The sequence below is a fragment of the Oryzias latipes genome, chromosome 2 (assembly GCF_053564925.1).
Source record: "Oryzias latipes strain Hd-rR chromosome 2, Olatipes_Hd-rR_3.1".
Lineage (NCBI taxonomy): Eukaryota > Metazoa > Chordata > Actinopteri > Beloniformes > Adrianichthyidae > Oryzias > Oryzias latipes.
The window spans coordinates 29,014,689-29,029,920 of NC_136238.1; the positions used below are offsets into that span (position 1 = coordinate 29,014,689).

Genomic DNA, 15,232 nt, shown 5'->3' on the forward strand with positions numbered 1-15,232 from the left:
TTCACATTTGTTTAGATTGAGACGTAGACCTGAGACATCAGAGAAAGACTGAATAAGGTTCAGAGCTCAGGAAACTTGACTGCTGTCTCTTAAGAAGAGAGTCGTGTCATCAGCTAGCTGACTTATTAAAATTTCTTTATTAAGAACTGAGATGCCTTTTATTTATTAATATTGATATAATCAGCAAGAGTTTGAGTAACTAGAAGAAAAAGATACGGTGAAATAGAACACCCCTGTCTGATTCCTCTATTAAGATTGAATCTAGGGGAGGTGCCATTTTTTAGTTTGACAGAACAATTAGCATTATTATACAGAGTTTTAACTGTATTACAGAAGAAAGGGCCAAAACCAAATTTATGAAGACAGCTGAAGATAAAATGATGATTAACAGAGTCAAACGCTTTGTAAAAGTCTAAAAAGAGTATGAAACTGTCATCAGAGATCAGGTGTGAGTAATCTAAAATATCAAGAACAAGACGAATGTTATTGGAGATGTGTCTGTTTTGCATTAAACCTGATTTTGTTTCTGCAATAACTGAGTTTAAAACAGATTTAAGTCTTTTTGCAAAGACAGATGCAAGAATCTTGTAATCATTATTTAATAGACATATTAATGCCAGTTGTCAATGAGAAGTACATCTTTTTTGGGTTTGGGTATCAGAGTAAGTACACCTTGATTTAATGTTGGAGGAAGGAAGTCTTTTTCTATGCTCTCAATAAATACCTGTGTTAGAAAGGGGGTCATTTTATCACTAAATTGTTTATAAAATTCTCCCGTTAAGCCATCTGATCCAGGAGATTTGTTATTCTTAAGGTGGTTAATAGAGAAAAGTATTTCATTTTCTGAAAGAGGAGAATCACAGAGATCCCGTTCAGAGGCCTGTATTTGTTGTAGATTAAAGTTTAAGAAGTGATCAGGATCTTCACTGGGTTCTAAGGCAGACAGTTTACTGTAGAATAGGCTAACGTTATTTGCAATCATTTTGGGGTCAGAGGTAATCTGGTCTTCAATGTTTAATTGCTGTAATGTATTTGTCTTGGCACGACGTTTCTCCAATTGAAAAAAATAAGAGGAATTATTTTCACCCTCTTCTAACCATTTCAGCCTTGATCTTCCAAAGGCTCCTTCAGCTCTGATCTCATAAATACTGTCTAATTCTTTTTGTAATAATGCCAAATTTATTTTATCATCATCTGATAAATCTGCAGGATTTTTTTTTTGAAATTGTCATAATGTCATTGATAATTTGGCTTTCTTTAGCCTTTTTAGTTTTATTTAGTTCTGAGCTAAGCTTTCTAAGAAAATTAGTGATTTCAAATTTAAAAAGTTCCCAGTTTTTACCGTAACAATTTTCTTCTTTTGCTAAATTATAAAAGTAAGAGATGAATTCAGAAACCTTTTGTTGTACTATGTCTAGCTTAAGCAGTGAGTTATTTAACATCCAGTCAGCTTTCTTATTTTGGGATCTACTTTCTGATCATTTAATAGAAATGTAAATTGCTTCATGATCTGTTAATGGAGAAGGAAGAATATTTACTTCAATATCATCTGCATTTAGACAATCAGACACCAGCCAGTAATCGATGCCAGATTGTTTGGATCCATCATTATTACTCCAAGTAATAACACAATCTGATGGGAATTTTTCTCTCCAGACGTCTTTCAGGTTATATCTCTGCATGAATGAATGTAAGGGACTATCAGAAGATAGAGCACATGGCGGCCATCTGTCCAGCTGATTATTTAAAGCTATATTAAAATCCCCTCCTATTATAATAATTGCATCAGGAAATTTGTTTAGACCAAAAATTACATCATTTTCAATCAAAGAAAGGAGCTCAACGTTTTCAAGTTTGGAGTTGTAACCATATATGTTAATAGTAATAAAGATCTTATTTTGAGTGGATATTATTAGAAAACATAATGACCCTGACTGTCACATTTGCTCAGAAGAATGTCGCCTTCAAATGTAATTTTAACTGTGAGAGTTCCAGCTGAATGCTGACGACCATGTGATGGATATGAACTTTCACCCCATTGAGATTTCCAGAAGTTTGTATCATTACTGGTAGAATGTGATTCTTGAAAGAAAAAAGTCTGTTTTCAATTGTTTAGCGAATAGAAACAGTGCTTTACGTTTTATGGCATTTCTTAATCCCCTGACATTTAAAGAACCTAAAGATAAAGACAAGATTTAAAATAAAAAAGAGAGAAAAAATAAATCTGAGTAAATAGGAGTGTTGTTACTTTCAATCTGTGCGCCAAATTGCACGTAGAGTGGGGAAAAATATTTTAAATAACCTTTACGCCACTTTGAAGAATTAAATTAAAATATACAAAAAAAAAGAGCAAATATATCTCACAGTCAGAACTTGTTTCAGCTGCCAACTTATTATTATAACATCTCAATGTAATTAACTGTAAACATGGCTTAAAGAAATAAAGGGCAGAACACGTGAGATCAGAACAGGATGAGTGTTTTCCTCAAGACTTTAACAGCAGAAGCTGCTCAGGATGCAGTCATTTCTGAGGGTCTGAGTTCTCAGGAAGACCCACTTCTTTACCGTTAATATAGGCTCGGGCCCCCACATAGTAGGCGATTTTCCCTTCTCTTCTTGCTGCTTGTATTAAGGGCCAAAGCGCTGCTCTGGTGTCCCGGTCCGCTGGGCACAGGTCCTCTGTGAAGCGGAGATGACGCTCCTTCAGGATGGGATTGTTTTCTGCGGCTTTCCACACGGCATCTCTGTAGGTTCTGGATGAAAACTGGAGAATGATCCCTCTGGGCTTCCTCTCGTTCTCCTTCAGCTTTCCCAAACGGTGCACAGTGTCGATCACATCTGGAAGCTTCTGTTTTCCCTCCGGGAAAATCATTTGACAAATGTTGATGGTTTCTCTTCTCACATCTTCTCTGGACACTGTTCCCGGTACTCCAATTTTAAATTCCAGCGTCTTGAGTAGCGTTCAGACTCCAGGAGTCTTTCCTGCAGCTGCAGAACAGTAGCTTCATCTCTGTTTGTTTTCTTTTCAACTATGTCCATTCTTGTCTTAACATCTTTTATTTCTTCAAAGGCAAAGTCAACGGATTTTTTTAGGCCCTCAATTTTGAGCGAATTGTCATTGATTAATTTCTCCATGGCGTCAAAGCGGATGTTAATTAGGCTTGAAAGAACATCAATAACATCGTTGTTACTGTTAGAATAGATTTATACATAAGTTATCTCATATTTACTCTGTACTTTCTAGCTGTAAAAGTGTATTACCTTTCTGAGGAAAACAGCCCTGAGGAAACGGGACAAACCCTTTGTCTGCATTAATCTGGGAACCAGGAGTCCCCTTCTAACCTTTGACCTACCAGGATGACCCTGAGGTCAGGAGAGCTGACCATTTATCTGCAGAAGTCGCCCTGATCTCCTGGGGTTAACTAAGGAATTTCCTGAGAATGGACGTTTCTTTGTGTTCTCATCATTATGAGCTGTGTGTGTATGTGTGTTTACAACCACCTCCTTGTATGCTGTATGTTAAGTAACGCCCTGATTTTGAATAAAAGAGAGGAGGCAGACCTTTGTAAACTCAGAGCACACGGAGAATGGCTTGAGTACGTTCCTGTCTGCTCTCCTCGAGAAAAGATAAAATGAGTCTGTGTCCTTTCTTCCAGCTCAAATATAGTTGAGAAGTGTTGGTTTAGTTTTAGATCCAACAGTTACCAGCGCTGCTGCTTCTCCCCTCACCTTGCGGTGTTGCCAGTAATGCTTTTTTGAAAGCTGGTTCTTTACATGGGGTCCCTTCAGCTGAAATAGGCAGGGCTGGAAAATCTTCTTCATCCGGGATGATCATGTCTTGTTCAGGATTTGTCTTCGGAGTATAGTCGTGTCCTGCACCACTAACGGCACCGCTGCTGTTAGTGTTAGCCATGGCTTTGCTCTCCTTAGAGGCTCTTTTCCGTTCTCGAGATGGCATTGGACAGTAAAATTGTTTCCTTTTTTGATTATAACAGCAAGAAATGTGCAAGTAGTGTTTAATTAGTAGCTTTCCGCAGTATTTTTCAAAGTTAGGCGCAACAGGTTGAAAAGTAGCGTCTGCTCAAGCCGCCATCTTGGTCAGCTCCCAACGAAAAAGTTTTTTTTTTTTCTTTTACTTTCTAGTCAGTCTCTTATTTTTTTTTCTTTTATTTTTTTTTATTTTTTTTATTGAACAATTGCAACATACAGAACCACAAAATGAAAAATTAACAACAATTACACTTCTGAATACAGACTAAACGCGTTACATTCTTAGAAAGATTCTAAATATTAGCAACACATACAAAAAATAAAAAAATAAAAATAAATATAGAAAAAAAAATAGATAAAATAAAAAGAGAGTAAACTTATGTTATCATTCCAAAAGATTTACAAATGTTAATTGTTTTGTGAGCTTTTGTATTTTTTGAAGCTGAAATCAAGTTTAAATATTGCTGCAGTTCCAGTTTGAACACAAGGAAATCAGGTTTTTTATTAGAAAATTTGCTTTTGTGAATGTGAAATTTAGCCATAAATAACATGTTTATGCAAAAGAAAGTATCTCGATCTTTGACATCAAAGCTATGAAAACCAAATAGTATGTTTTTATAATAAAGTTGTAAATCAGCAAAAATAGAGTCGGAGATAAATTTGTTAAAGTTTTTCCAAAATTTGTATGTGAATTCACAAGACCAGAATAAATGGGCACAGGTTTCAGGTTGTTTCTGGCAGAAAGTACACTTAGTGTTCATGTCAGCTTTAAATTTAGTTAAACAATGTTTTGCTGGATAAAATCTGTGTAGAAGTTTAAAAGAGATTTCTTTGACTTTATTTGTTAAGAAGTATTTTTGTGGTAAAGACCAGACTTTTTTCCATTCAATGTTAGAAGTGAAATTAGCCCAATAAGAGGTAGCCGATGGAACAGAAACTAAATTATCTTGGAACAAAGCTCGGATTTTTGAGTTCAACTGTTTAGCGGAAGTGAAGCAGAAACTACCCAGAGGGGATTTGAGCACATCAGGAGGATGAAGAGTCAGAGGATGAGCGCTGTAGAAACCCCAACGAAAAAGTTTTTTTTTTTTTTAATAAACTTTATTGCACATTATGTCATTTTACAAAGACGTATTTTTAGGTATGCAATAAAAACACAACTTCAAATATCAAATACACAACTGTAACAAACAGAAGAACAAGAATAGAGAGAAATAAGCCAGGGGGTTAAACTCTACGAGAAAATACTGAAACTATCACATACAGACAATGTTCTGATTGCTTTTTGCTTCTCTGAATTTCCAATACTGTTGATATACTGACTTAATTCAGAAAGGAATACAGTGAAACAAGGTTTTCTACCAGAAAATTTACATTTATGAACATGGAATTTAGCCAAAATTAGTAAAAGATTTAAAAGAAAAGCAGAGTCCTTTTGCATATTTTTTGATATTAGACCCAACAAAACATCTTTCCAAGACAAAACAAGAATTAATTTTATCATTAATAAAATCACATATCTTCTGCCAAAACACCTTAACTTTGGGACAATGCCAAAAAATATGGATAACTGTTTCAGGGGAATTACAACCAAAACTACAGAGTGTGTCAATGTTTAATTTAAATCTGTTCTGAATAAACATTTTAGCTGGATAAATTCTATGGATAATCTTAAAAGAAACTTCTTTAACCTTATTAGTGATTAAAAATTAATTGGGTGTTTGCCAAACCTCCTTCCATGCAATGTCTTCAACAAACATGTTCCAATAAGACATGCTACGAGGTAGTGAAACAATGTTTGTTTGAAATAATGTTCGTATTGCTTTGTTGTTTTTCCTGGGATAACCGGTCAGACATATTTTCCCCACAGGAGTATTAATGGAGAGAGTAGAAAAGGCTCCTCAATATTAACTCTGTGTTGGAATTTAAACAGCATGCAGACACCAGAGGGAATCGCTCCAAACACTCTAGCATATTCTAAAGGGGGAACAGGGAGGTTAAATTTAGAGAGAAACTCCTCATAAGTTAAAAGTAAGCCCTGGTTGTTAAGTAATTGATACACAAAAATAATCTTATTTCGAAACCAATGTTCTATGAAGAGTGATTTACGCTTATATAAAATGTCTGTTATTCCAGATAGAATATTTGTGAGGTGAAAAGTTGTGTTTGTATACAAGGGACCATGAAAGGAAGGCTTGGCGGTAAAATGCAGATAATTTTAGTGGGATTCTACATACATCATAATTACACATGAGAAAGAAATCAACACCACCAATTTTAGATAAAACAAGAGGTATAGTGTTCCAAATGGAGCTGGGATTTCTAAAAAGTTTTTTTAGCCAATTAATTTTAAATGTGTTATTTAAGGTATAAAAAAAAAAAAAAAAAAAAAAAAGAAAAAAAAAAAAGAGAAAATTGAGACCACCTTTGTCATAGGAGTTCATGAGAACATTTTTCTTCTGTTTTTCTGGATGAAATTAAAAAGCATTTTGTCGATTTCTTTGATAATTTTAACATCAACATGTAAAGCCAAAGCTGCGTATGTTAAGCGGGAAATACCTTCTGCTTTGCTGAGTAAAATCCTTCCTCTCAAAGATAAATCTCTGGAGAGCCACTGATTCAATTTCCTTTGTGTTTTTTCGATTGGGATAAAATTTAGGGAGCTTCTTGCATGTTGGTCTTTTGTTATTAAAATACCTAAATATTTCACTTCAGATTTAACTGGAAGATTATACAAAGTAATAGCAGCACATTCTTTAATTGCCATTAATTCGCATTTATTCACATTCAGACAAAGACCGGACGCCTTTGAAAATGTCCCAATAACGTCAAAAGCAACAGGAATTTGCTTTTCCTTTTTTTATAAAAAGTGTAGTGTCATCTGCAAGTTGAGTAATAATTAGTTCTTTGTCAATGAGATTGATGCCTTCTACTGCACTGGATTTAATGTGATCTGTTAACAGTTGAGAAACTAAAAGGAAAAGATACGGAGAAACTGGACAACCTTGCCTAATTCCTCTCTCTAGATTAAATCTGGGAGAGGTGCCACCTGCTAATTTAATAGAGCTGTTACAGTTTTTGTATAATGTCACAATAGCTGAATAAAAGTATTCCCCAAAACCAAATTTTTGAAGACAATGAAAAATGAATTTATGTTCTACGTGTGGCAACACGAGAAAACGGGTTGACAACGCCACCTGGGGCTGCTGAGCCCCAGGAAAATATTTTGAAGTAAGGCAGGTGCAGGTCCTGCTCTCAACCAAGGCAGAGGCTGTGGTTTTGTTTTAAAATATAATTTATTAGGATTCAGTTAAAAACAATGTTAAGAAACCTTTTAATAAAACAATCCTTGATAAAAGTCAGTTAAAAATGTTCTGGAGGAGGAGCTTACCGAGGTGGCTAAAAACAGCGTAAAGACAATGCAAACACCCTTTTGTGAACCACTGCACACGTGAGGGAAACCACACAGCACACTGGGACCCACCACCAGACACAGCAGTCCACCACCTCGGCCTCCTACCTCCTGAAACAAGAATAAAATTGGCAATATCAATAAAAGACACACAATTAAAAATAAAGATTAAAAAGATGATTAGTGTTCCGGGGCGCTGGTAAGCCGCCCAACCACCGCCGATCAGCTGGTGGGAGCCGTCCACAGTCCGGTGAGATGCCGCAGCAACGAGGTCTCCGTGAGCTGGGGGTTCGCTCCAACCGGTTCCGTCGTGGCGGGGGTGGGACCCGGACAGAGAAATCACCGCAAAAACGATAAAAGCAAAGCAGCAGCAGCGGGCTCCACCAATCACCCAGTCAGTGGGGGATATCACCAGGAACCGGAGCGATGCGCTCCGTTCCCATTTCGCCTCCACCCCAGTCACAAGCCCACCGGCTGTACGACCTGGAGTGGTGACATCCACGGCACTGCACTTCCAGGTGCAGGAACCCAGGGAGGCAGTCTCAGGCAGGAATGAGCAGAAGCCAGCTCCGTCCCGCTATATAGGTGGCCTGGTGCTAATTAGCAGCACCAGGACTGGAGTGCCTACACCTGGGAGCCCAATTAACTCATCCTGCTACATACGGTATCAAATGCTTTGTAAAAATCCAAAAATAAAATAAAACCATTACCATTTATAATGTCTGGATGATTAAAAATGTCCAAAACTAGCCTGATACTATTCATTATATATCTTCCTGACATAAAGCCTTGTAGTCAAATCTTAACATTGATGAGACACAGTGTAATGACGTCACAGCAGCTCTCAAAAAGTTTCCTCGATACATTTTTTTCTATTTTTCTTTTCTTTTCTTTATTATCTCCTGAATCAAAACTGTTTAAAAATATTGGAAGCTTTTTGGACCATATTGAGGTTCAGTTAAGCAGTTTATACGTTTCTTTTTAAAGGAAGTTCCTGCACGTGACCCGGAAGTAAACAGCACGAGGCGCTAGCAGCGTTAGCTTGTCAGCAGGCTAGCAGCGCTAGCTTGTGTTGAGAGGACGGTGGTGTTTTGTTGGGACGTTTGTGAGGTTTTTGGACAGAAAGGACGATACGTGGTTCGTGTGGAACTCTCAGCATTTTCCAAAGTGTCGTAAATGAGTGAAGAAGTGTTGAACGGAAAGACAACGTGGATTGCTGTGATTGTGAGACTAGCAGATGATCGATCGGAGCTGCAGTGAAGAGGACGGCGGTGTTTGTGGGAGTTGGAGCTGAAGATCGGAGCAGGAACCATGTCTTCCCTTCAGTCTCTGAGAGAGTTGATCAGCGAGCGACTAGCTGCTGCTGCTGAAGAAATCTGCAGACTCTGTGAAGGAACCATCGTCCAGTACGAGCAGGAGCTCTGTCGTCAGCGCAGACTGCTGGATGTCATCTGGAAACCACAGCTGCAGCTACACCACATAGGTATGTTACCTTTATCAAAGAAACAGAGAAGCCCTTTGAGCTGCATGCTTTTCTTTTTGGTGACCCGTCTGTCATCAGTGGTGGTTCTTCACCAGGGGTGTCAAACTCATTTTCACTGAGGGCCACATCAGCATAGTGTCTGTCCTCAAAAGGCCAGATATAACTTATACATCTAACTAAATGTAATGAAAAAATAAAAGTAACTACTCCTTAATGTTAAATAACTCATTATTTATGTATTATAACTTTTAAAGTAGCAATTACATAGAGAACATATGTTTGCTTGTTACTTAGCACACGGGTCACCAACCTTTTTGAGACCGAGGGCTATTTCATAGGCACTAAGTGGTATGAAGGGCGCCACTAAAAACCTCCCCCCCCCCCCCCCCGCCCAAAAAAAAAACCCCACACAATTTGCGGACATCCTTGTGTGTGCCCTATTTTTATTTGCTCATTTTACACACAAAAACATGCATGAATTTTCTAGACTTGTATTACAGGGGGTGTCAAACTCAGTTGCAGAGGGGGCCTCAATCCAAAACACACTTTAGGTTGCGGGCCGAACAAGATAAACATTTATTGAACACACTAAAGCTAAAATTTTAAACCTATAAAACTTTAACTTAATTTTAACCTTTTAAACATAAATGTAAATAAAAACAAACAGGAATATTAATCTGGAATTTTGGTCTTGTGTCTGTGTCTTTGGTCCTGTGTCTGTGTCTTTGGTCCTGTGTGTGTCTTTGGTCCTGTGTCTGTGTCTTGGGTCCTGTGTGTGTGTTTGGTCCTGTGTGTGTGTCTTTGGTCCTGTGTGTGTGTCTTTGGTCCTGTGTGTGTCTTTCGTCCTGTGTCTGTGTCTTTGGTCCTGTGTGTGTCTTTGGTCCTGTGTCTGTGTCTTTGGTCCTGTGTGTGTCTTTGGTCCTGTGTCTGTGTCTTGGGTCCTGTGTGTGTGTTTGGTCCTGTGTGTGTGTCTTTGGTCCTGTGTGTGTGTCTTTGGTCCTGTGTGTGTCTTTCGTCCTGTGTATTTGGTCCTGTGTCTGTGTCTTGGGTCCTGTGTGTGTGTTTGGTCCTGTGTCTGTGTCTTTGGTTCTGTGTGTGTGTTTGGTCTTGTGTGTGTGTCTTTGGTCCTGTGTGTGTGTTTGGTCTTGTGTGTGTGTCTTTGGTCCTGTGTGTGTGTCTTTGGTCCTGTGTGTGTCTTTCGTCCTGTGTATTTGGTCCTGTGTCTGTGTCTTGGGTCCTGTGTGTGTGTTTGGTCCTGTGTCTGTGTCTTTGGTCCTGTGTGTGTGTTTGGTCCTGTGTATTTGGTCCTGTGTCCTTTTTGTGTCTTTGGTCCTTTGTGTGTGTGTTTGGTCCTGTGTGTGTCTTTGGTCTTGTGTGTGTGTCTTTGGTCTTGTGTGTGTGTCTTTGGTCTTGTGTCTGTGTGTTTGGTCCTGTGTGTGTGTTTGGTCCTGTGTCTGTGTCTTGGGTCCTGTGTGTGTGTCTGGTCCTGTGTCTGTGTCTTTGGTCCTGTGTGTGTGTTTGGTCCTGTGTATTTGGTCCTGTGTCCTTTTTGTGTCTTTGGTCCTTTGTGTGTGTGTTTGGTCCTGTGTGTGTCTTTGGTCTTGTGTGTGTGTCTTTGGTCTTGTGTGTGTGTCTTTGGTCTTGTGTCTGTGTGTTTGGTCCTGTGTGTGTGTTTGGTCCTGTGTCTGTGTCTTTGGTCCTGTGTGTGTCTTTGGTCCTGTGTGTGTCTTTGGTCCTGTGTGTGTGTTTGGTCCTGTGTATTTGGTCCTGTGTATTTGGTCCTGTGTGTGTGATGTCCTGTGTGTGTTAGGGTTGTGCCGATGGACGATATCATCGTCCATCGTGATGGGTGACTGACATCCCGATGGAGAGACCACCATCGTGATGCCACGCCCCCGCCACGTTGCGCGTCGACATCATAAGCCGCGGTTACATGTACAAAATATCTTGAGGGGATCAATGGTCGGATTAGAATCCAACCGTGTACATGGGCCCAGAAAAATGTTTTCAGAATAAAAAAACGTTCACTAAGGTCACAATTTCGGTCGGAATAAATCATTCGCACACGCGCAGTATTCGCACATGCGCAGTTTGAAAACCGGAAGAGGATACAACTTCCGCCGAGCGGCTTTTTTTCCAAACTTTATTGAAGGTAACAATTCAATACAAAACGATAACAGCGGCGAGCAGCTATATACATTGACATGTCAGCTCGGTAAAATACGAGACGATCTTCTAAACGTGCTTTTAATAATGTTACGGTTATTATCAAACACCTGTTCGCTCATCATTTGAATTTTAATCCGTGTGGTCAGTGCTTTTTCTGAACGTAGCCAGGATTAGCAGTATGCTAACACGGGCTAACAACATTAGCTTTGGATGGTGCTGCTTGCTGGCTGCACGTAAACATGTAAGACTAACATCAGCCTTTATTTAGTCGGGACACGACTGGAAACACAAATCCACGTGATTGATTGAATGTTTTCTAAGGACTGAGCGAAATTTCTGCTTTAAGCTCAAACCGCTGTGTGTCTGCTGACGATCCGAACTGTGCTCAGACACACGTTTAGATCCGGTTCTGAGTTTTATAGCTCGTACCCCTAGAGCTGCGGGACGGATTGCAGTCTTAAATCTCCCACACATACCGCTCATGTACCCCCCCCCCCCCCCCCCCCTTCCCATCAAACATAAAGCTGTAAATCCGCCCTCCGCCGGTCCACTTCGCTAGTTAAGTGCAGGAGCGGACCACTTCTTTTCTATTTTGCTTGTTACTTTTTCTGTTAAAGTCACTTCCCTCAGTTTATACTGGATCATCGCGGATTAAACATTAGTTGGGAAATAAAATGAAAAAAGCAAAATAACGAATAGCAGTTATATAAGAACGAAAAATGTAAAAATACCCCCCCCCCCCCCCCCCCGACGATGTCATCGTCCATCCCGATGGTTGACAGCAAACATCGTCAACGGCCAAATTAGGGGACATCGCCCAACCCTAGTGTGTGTCTTTTGTCCTGCGTGTGTGTCTCTGGTAGGGCTGGGCGATATGGCCTAAAAATAAAATCTCAGATTTTTTTAATTTCAATTTCCTATATTTTCCTGCCCCCCCCCCCCCCCCTTAAGGAAAGCAACAAGTACAAACGGCAGACAACTTAAAGCAAATGTTGCTTTTATTTAATCAAACACAAGACAAATGTAACCCCCATTTCTGGTATAATAAATAAATGAACACACTCTTGGAATCAAAGTTAAGTATAAGACTTTTCTTCTTACTCCCTTTTTGGACTTGTGTTTAAATAATTTTTGTCTTGTTTTTTTTGTCTAATTTCGTTATTCCACACTTGTTTTCACTTGTCCAAAATAAAAAGGTTACTTACTTGCTTAAAGTCCCAGCTGTGTTTTCAGTCACACTTTGTAGTCTAGACTAAAAGGAGACAGACATTCACCTTGAGAGTAGCACCATTTTCTAAAGGATTAACAATACAGCTCATATCTGGGGTCTAAGGCTTTAAAGGAATTAATAAACCCCGTCTTCTCCACGGAAAAGATGATGAAGCAGCAGGAGTCCCCCCTGAGGCCGACTCCTCCAAAAACAAAATCCTACAGCGGCCGCGTCTCAAATGAATATATCGGTACAAGTAATAATTACAACGCAGTGTTTTTTATTAACAAATAACAGTAACAACCAACTATCTAACTAATGAACCAATTATACAGGCGTTGTAGAATGAGTATGTGTGTGTGTCAGGGCGCGTGCATGTGTAAAAGGACTGGGCGCTTGCGAGCCTTTGACTCCGATGGGCTTTAGGCAGCGTGGGGGGGGTCTCTTCCTCCACATCTGTGGCAGTAAACCCATACCAGTTCCATCAACAGATGATTTGATTCCTTTCTTGGGAACAAACTTCCCACTCTCACCGGTAGCCATGCTGTCGCTTGCTGCTTCGTGTGTCGATTGTCATGTGCCAGGTCTCATAAAACTTTAAAAACTTAATTACAGAACTCATCAGTGGGATTACTCCAAAATATTTGCCATTTTCCTAATTTTGTACAACACCAACATTAAAATCCTCCAAAATCCTCAATACTTTCATAAAAAAAACGATCTATTGTTTATTTATGATCTGAAAAAGTGCAGCTGTTTTCCAGCCAGCATTACCCAGGGCTCCAGACTGCGAGCAATTGGTCGCATTTTGCGACCAAAATTTGAGAGTGTGTGACTGAATTTTACATCCAGTCGCACATGTGCGACCAGTTAATTTGCCTCCCCCACCCTACGTATTTTTTTATACATTAAACGTGGAAGGGGCACGTCAATGATCAATGAAATAATCAATGATACGCAAGCGCACACGCACGCAGGCAGACACACACACTCGCGCACATACTCATGAAACGTGAGCACGTACACTCTTGCGTGATGCCTGTGTGTGAGGCGGCCACTGCGTGTGAGAAGAATAGGGAAAGCCACTTTAAGTGGCTAAAATGCGTGTAGGGGGAGGGGCCTACAGATAATCGACTGGCATAAACATCTGTGGGAAGGAAACGGAGACAAATATCATCACAACCTGATATGTGCGTCTGAGCTAGGGGTAAGCGAACTATTGATTCGTTCTTCCGACCTGCGGCTAGTGTACCAGTGCCAGAGTCTACAGCAGGGGTCTCAAACTCGCGGCCCGCAGGCTATTTGTGGCCCCCAAGATGATATTTTGCGGTCCCCGCCTTAATATGAAGGTTTAATGTTACTGCAGCCCGCCAGTTTGTATGAATGACACTTCATTGTCGTGCGCGAAGCTGACCAACCAATCACAGTGGAGTAAATGACTCTTGGGTGCGTGACAATGACAGGGCTTGAAAGCAGGAAACCTGACAGTCCCCTCCCCGGACCACATTAAGGAGTTCCTTACTTTCCTTTAGAACGTATTTATTCGCTCGTAATTTTCTAAATACATGCAGTCCGTGCTGAACTTTTCTCTGGGTCACACAGACCCGGAGGATGGTTCAAAAGTGCAGAATAAAATGTGACACTGAATTTGAAACAGCACATTGTAATTTCTGCATTTATTATTAAAGTATTTATTAGTAATACAGTGGAAATTAGTAGATTTGGTTAGAATGTTGATTTACGGTATGCGCCCCTAAATTTTCTGGTTGTGTCCCTAAAATTATCAGTTAGGGTCCACTGTGCTCCTAGTGAAAAAAGTTAGTCTGGAGCCCTGATTACCTGCTGTCTTTATTTATACGTTACTATCACCAACTAAACAACCGTAAAAATAAATGGATATGGAAAATACAGACAAGTATTAAAAATGTCTGCAATAGTTGGTGAAGAATGACATTATTAGAATGAGCTGAGTAATTAAAGCCACCCGCTGATCCAGGTGTTCCACAATGGTCTCCGTGTGCCGTTTCACCTCGCAACCTGCACCCACTACCCCTCCCCTTCTCCTCCTCACGCACCTCTTTCTCAAAGGCGGGAACACCGATTCACAAGTTTCAGGCCGTTCCATCCTCTGCCATATATTTCATGATAGCAGAACTGAAGTGCATTAATTACTCAATAGCAAGCACTGAATCAACACCCTTTACTATCCAGGTAAGTACTGTTGTGCCCAAGTCTAAATTAAATATCCTCTTACTTAGTAGCGGCTCCACTTGACATGACCGAATCTGCTCCCCATGCTAAGCACAACCCCAGTTTGTCGAAAACGACACTCACATATGTTGGCAGTCAGTTATGTCTGTTAATTTTGAACACCCCCACCAACAGCCAAACAGCATTAAACTCACTTCTGCTCACAGCTCCCTCACTTCTGGTGAGCAATTGAACACACCCCAGATTCCCCACTTCCCATGAATCTTAAAAGCTGAAGGCGGGGCTAAACCCCAGTTAGCCACAATATATTGATTTGCTATATGAGCAGTGCTATTTTTGGGGCACTCCCGTTAAATGATATTTACCCTTCCAATCATTTTTACATTCTCTCTTTAACTGGGATACTGATCTTTGTGTCTTTTGTGGAAATTATGTAGAAACTGTGGAACATCTTTTCTTGGAATGTTTTCATGTAAAAGAGTTTTGGTCTTCTTTTCATAATTGGCTCAAATACAAAAAAATCATCATTAGCCCTTTAAATTGGAATACAATTAAAATTCGATTACAATTTATTCACAGAAATCTGGACTTTCTGATTAATGCACTGATTGTAATTTCAAAGCATTTTATTTGGTGAAATCTCACATTAATGGATTACTCAACCGTCTCAACCTATTCTCTAAATCTTTACATTACATGAATCATAAGAATGCCCAGACATTGTGTAATTTATTTGATCTATTTCAACTTTTGTAAT

General features: G+C 39.7%; 3 protein-coding genes across 5 annotated transcripts in view; 2 read left to right on the plus strand and 1 right to left on the minus strand.

Moving 5' to 3' along the window:
- The window catches only part of LOC111949070 (NACHT, LRR and PYD domains-containing protein 12-like), a 350,272-nt gene that overhangs the window by 195,425 nt on the left and 139,615 nt on the right, over positions 1-15,232 (minus strand). The gene's annotated exons all lie outside the window — the stretch shown is intronic.
- Positions 1-15,232, plus strand: part of LOC144987763 (uncharacterized) — a 296,127-nt gene that overhangs the window by 117,493 nt on the left and 163,402 nt on the right. The window lies entirely within an intron of this gene.
- The window catches only part of LOC144987433 (uncharacterized), a 39,235-nt gene continuing 32,382 nt past the window's right edge, over positions 8,380-15,232 (plus strand). The window contains exon 1 of the mRNA XM_078936842.1: positions 8,380-8,885. Within this exon, the coding sequence (XP_078792968.1) occupies positions 8,714-8,885 (172 nt within the window). The 5' untranslated portion in view covers positions 8,380-8,713. The remainder of the gene's footprint in view (positions 8,886-15,232) is intronic.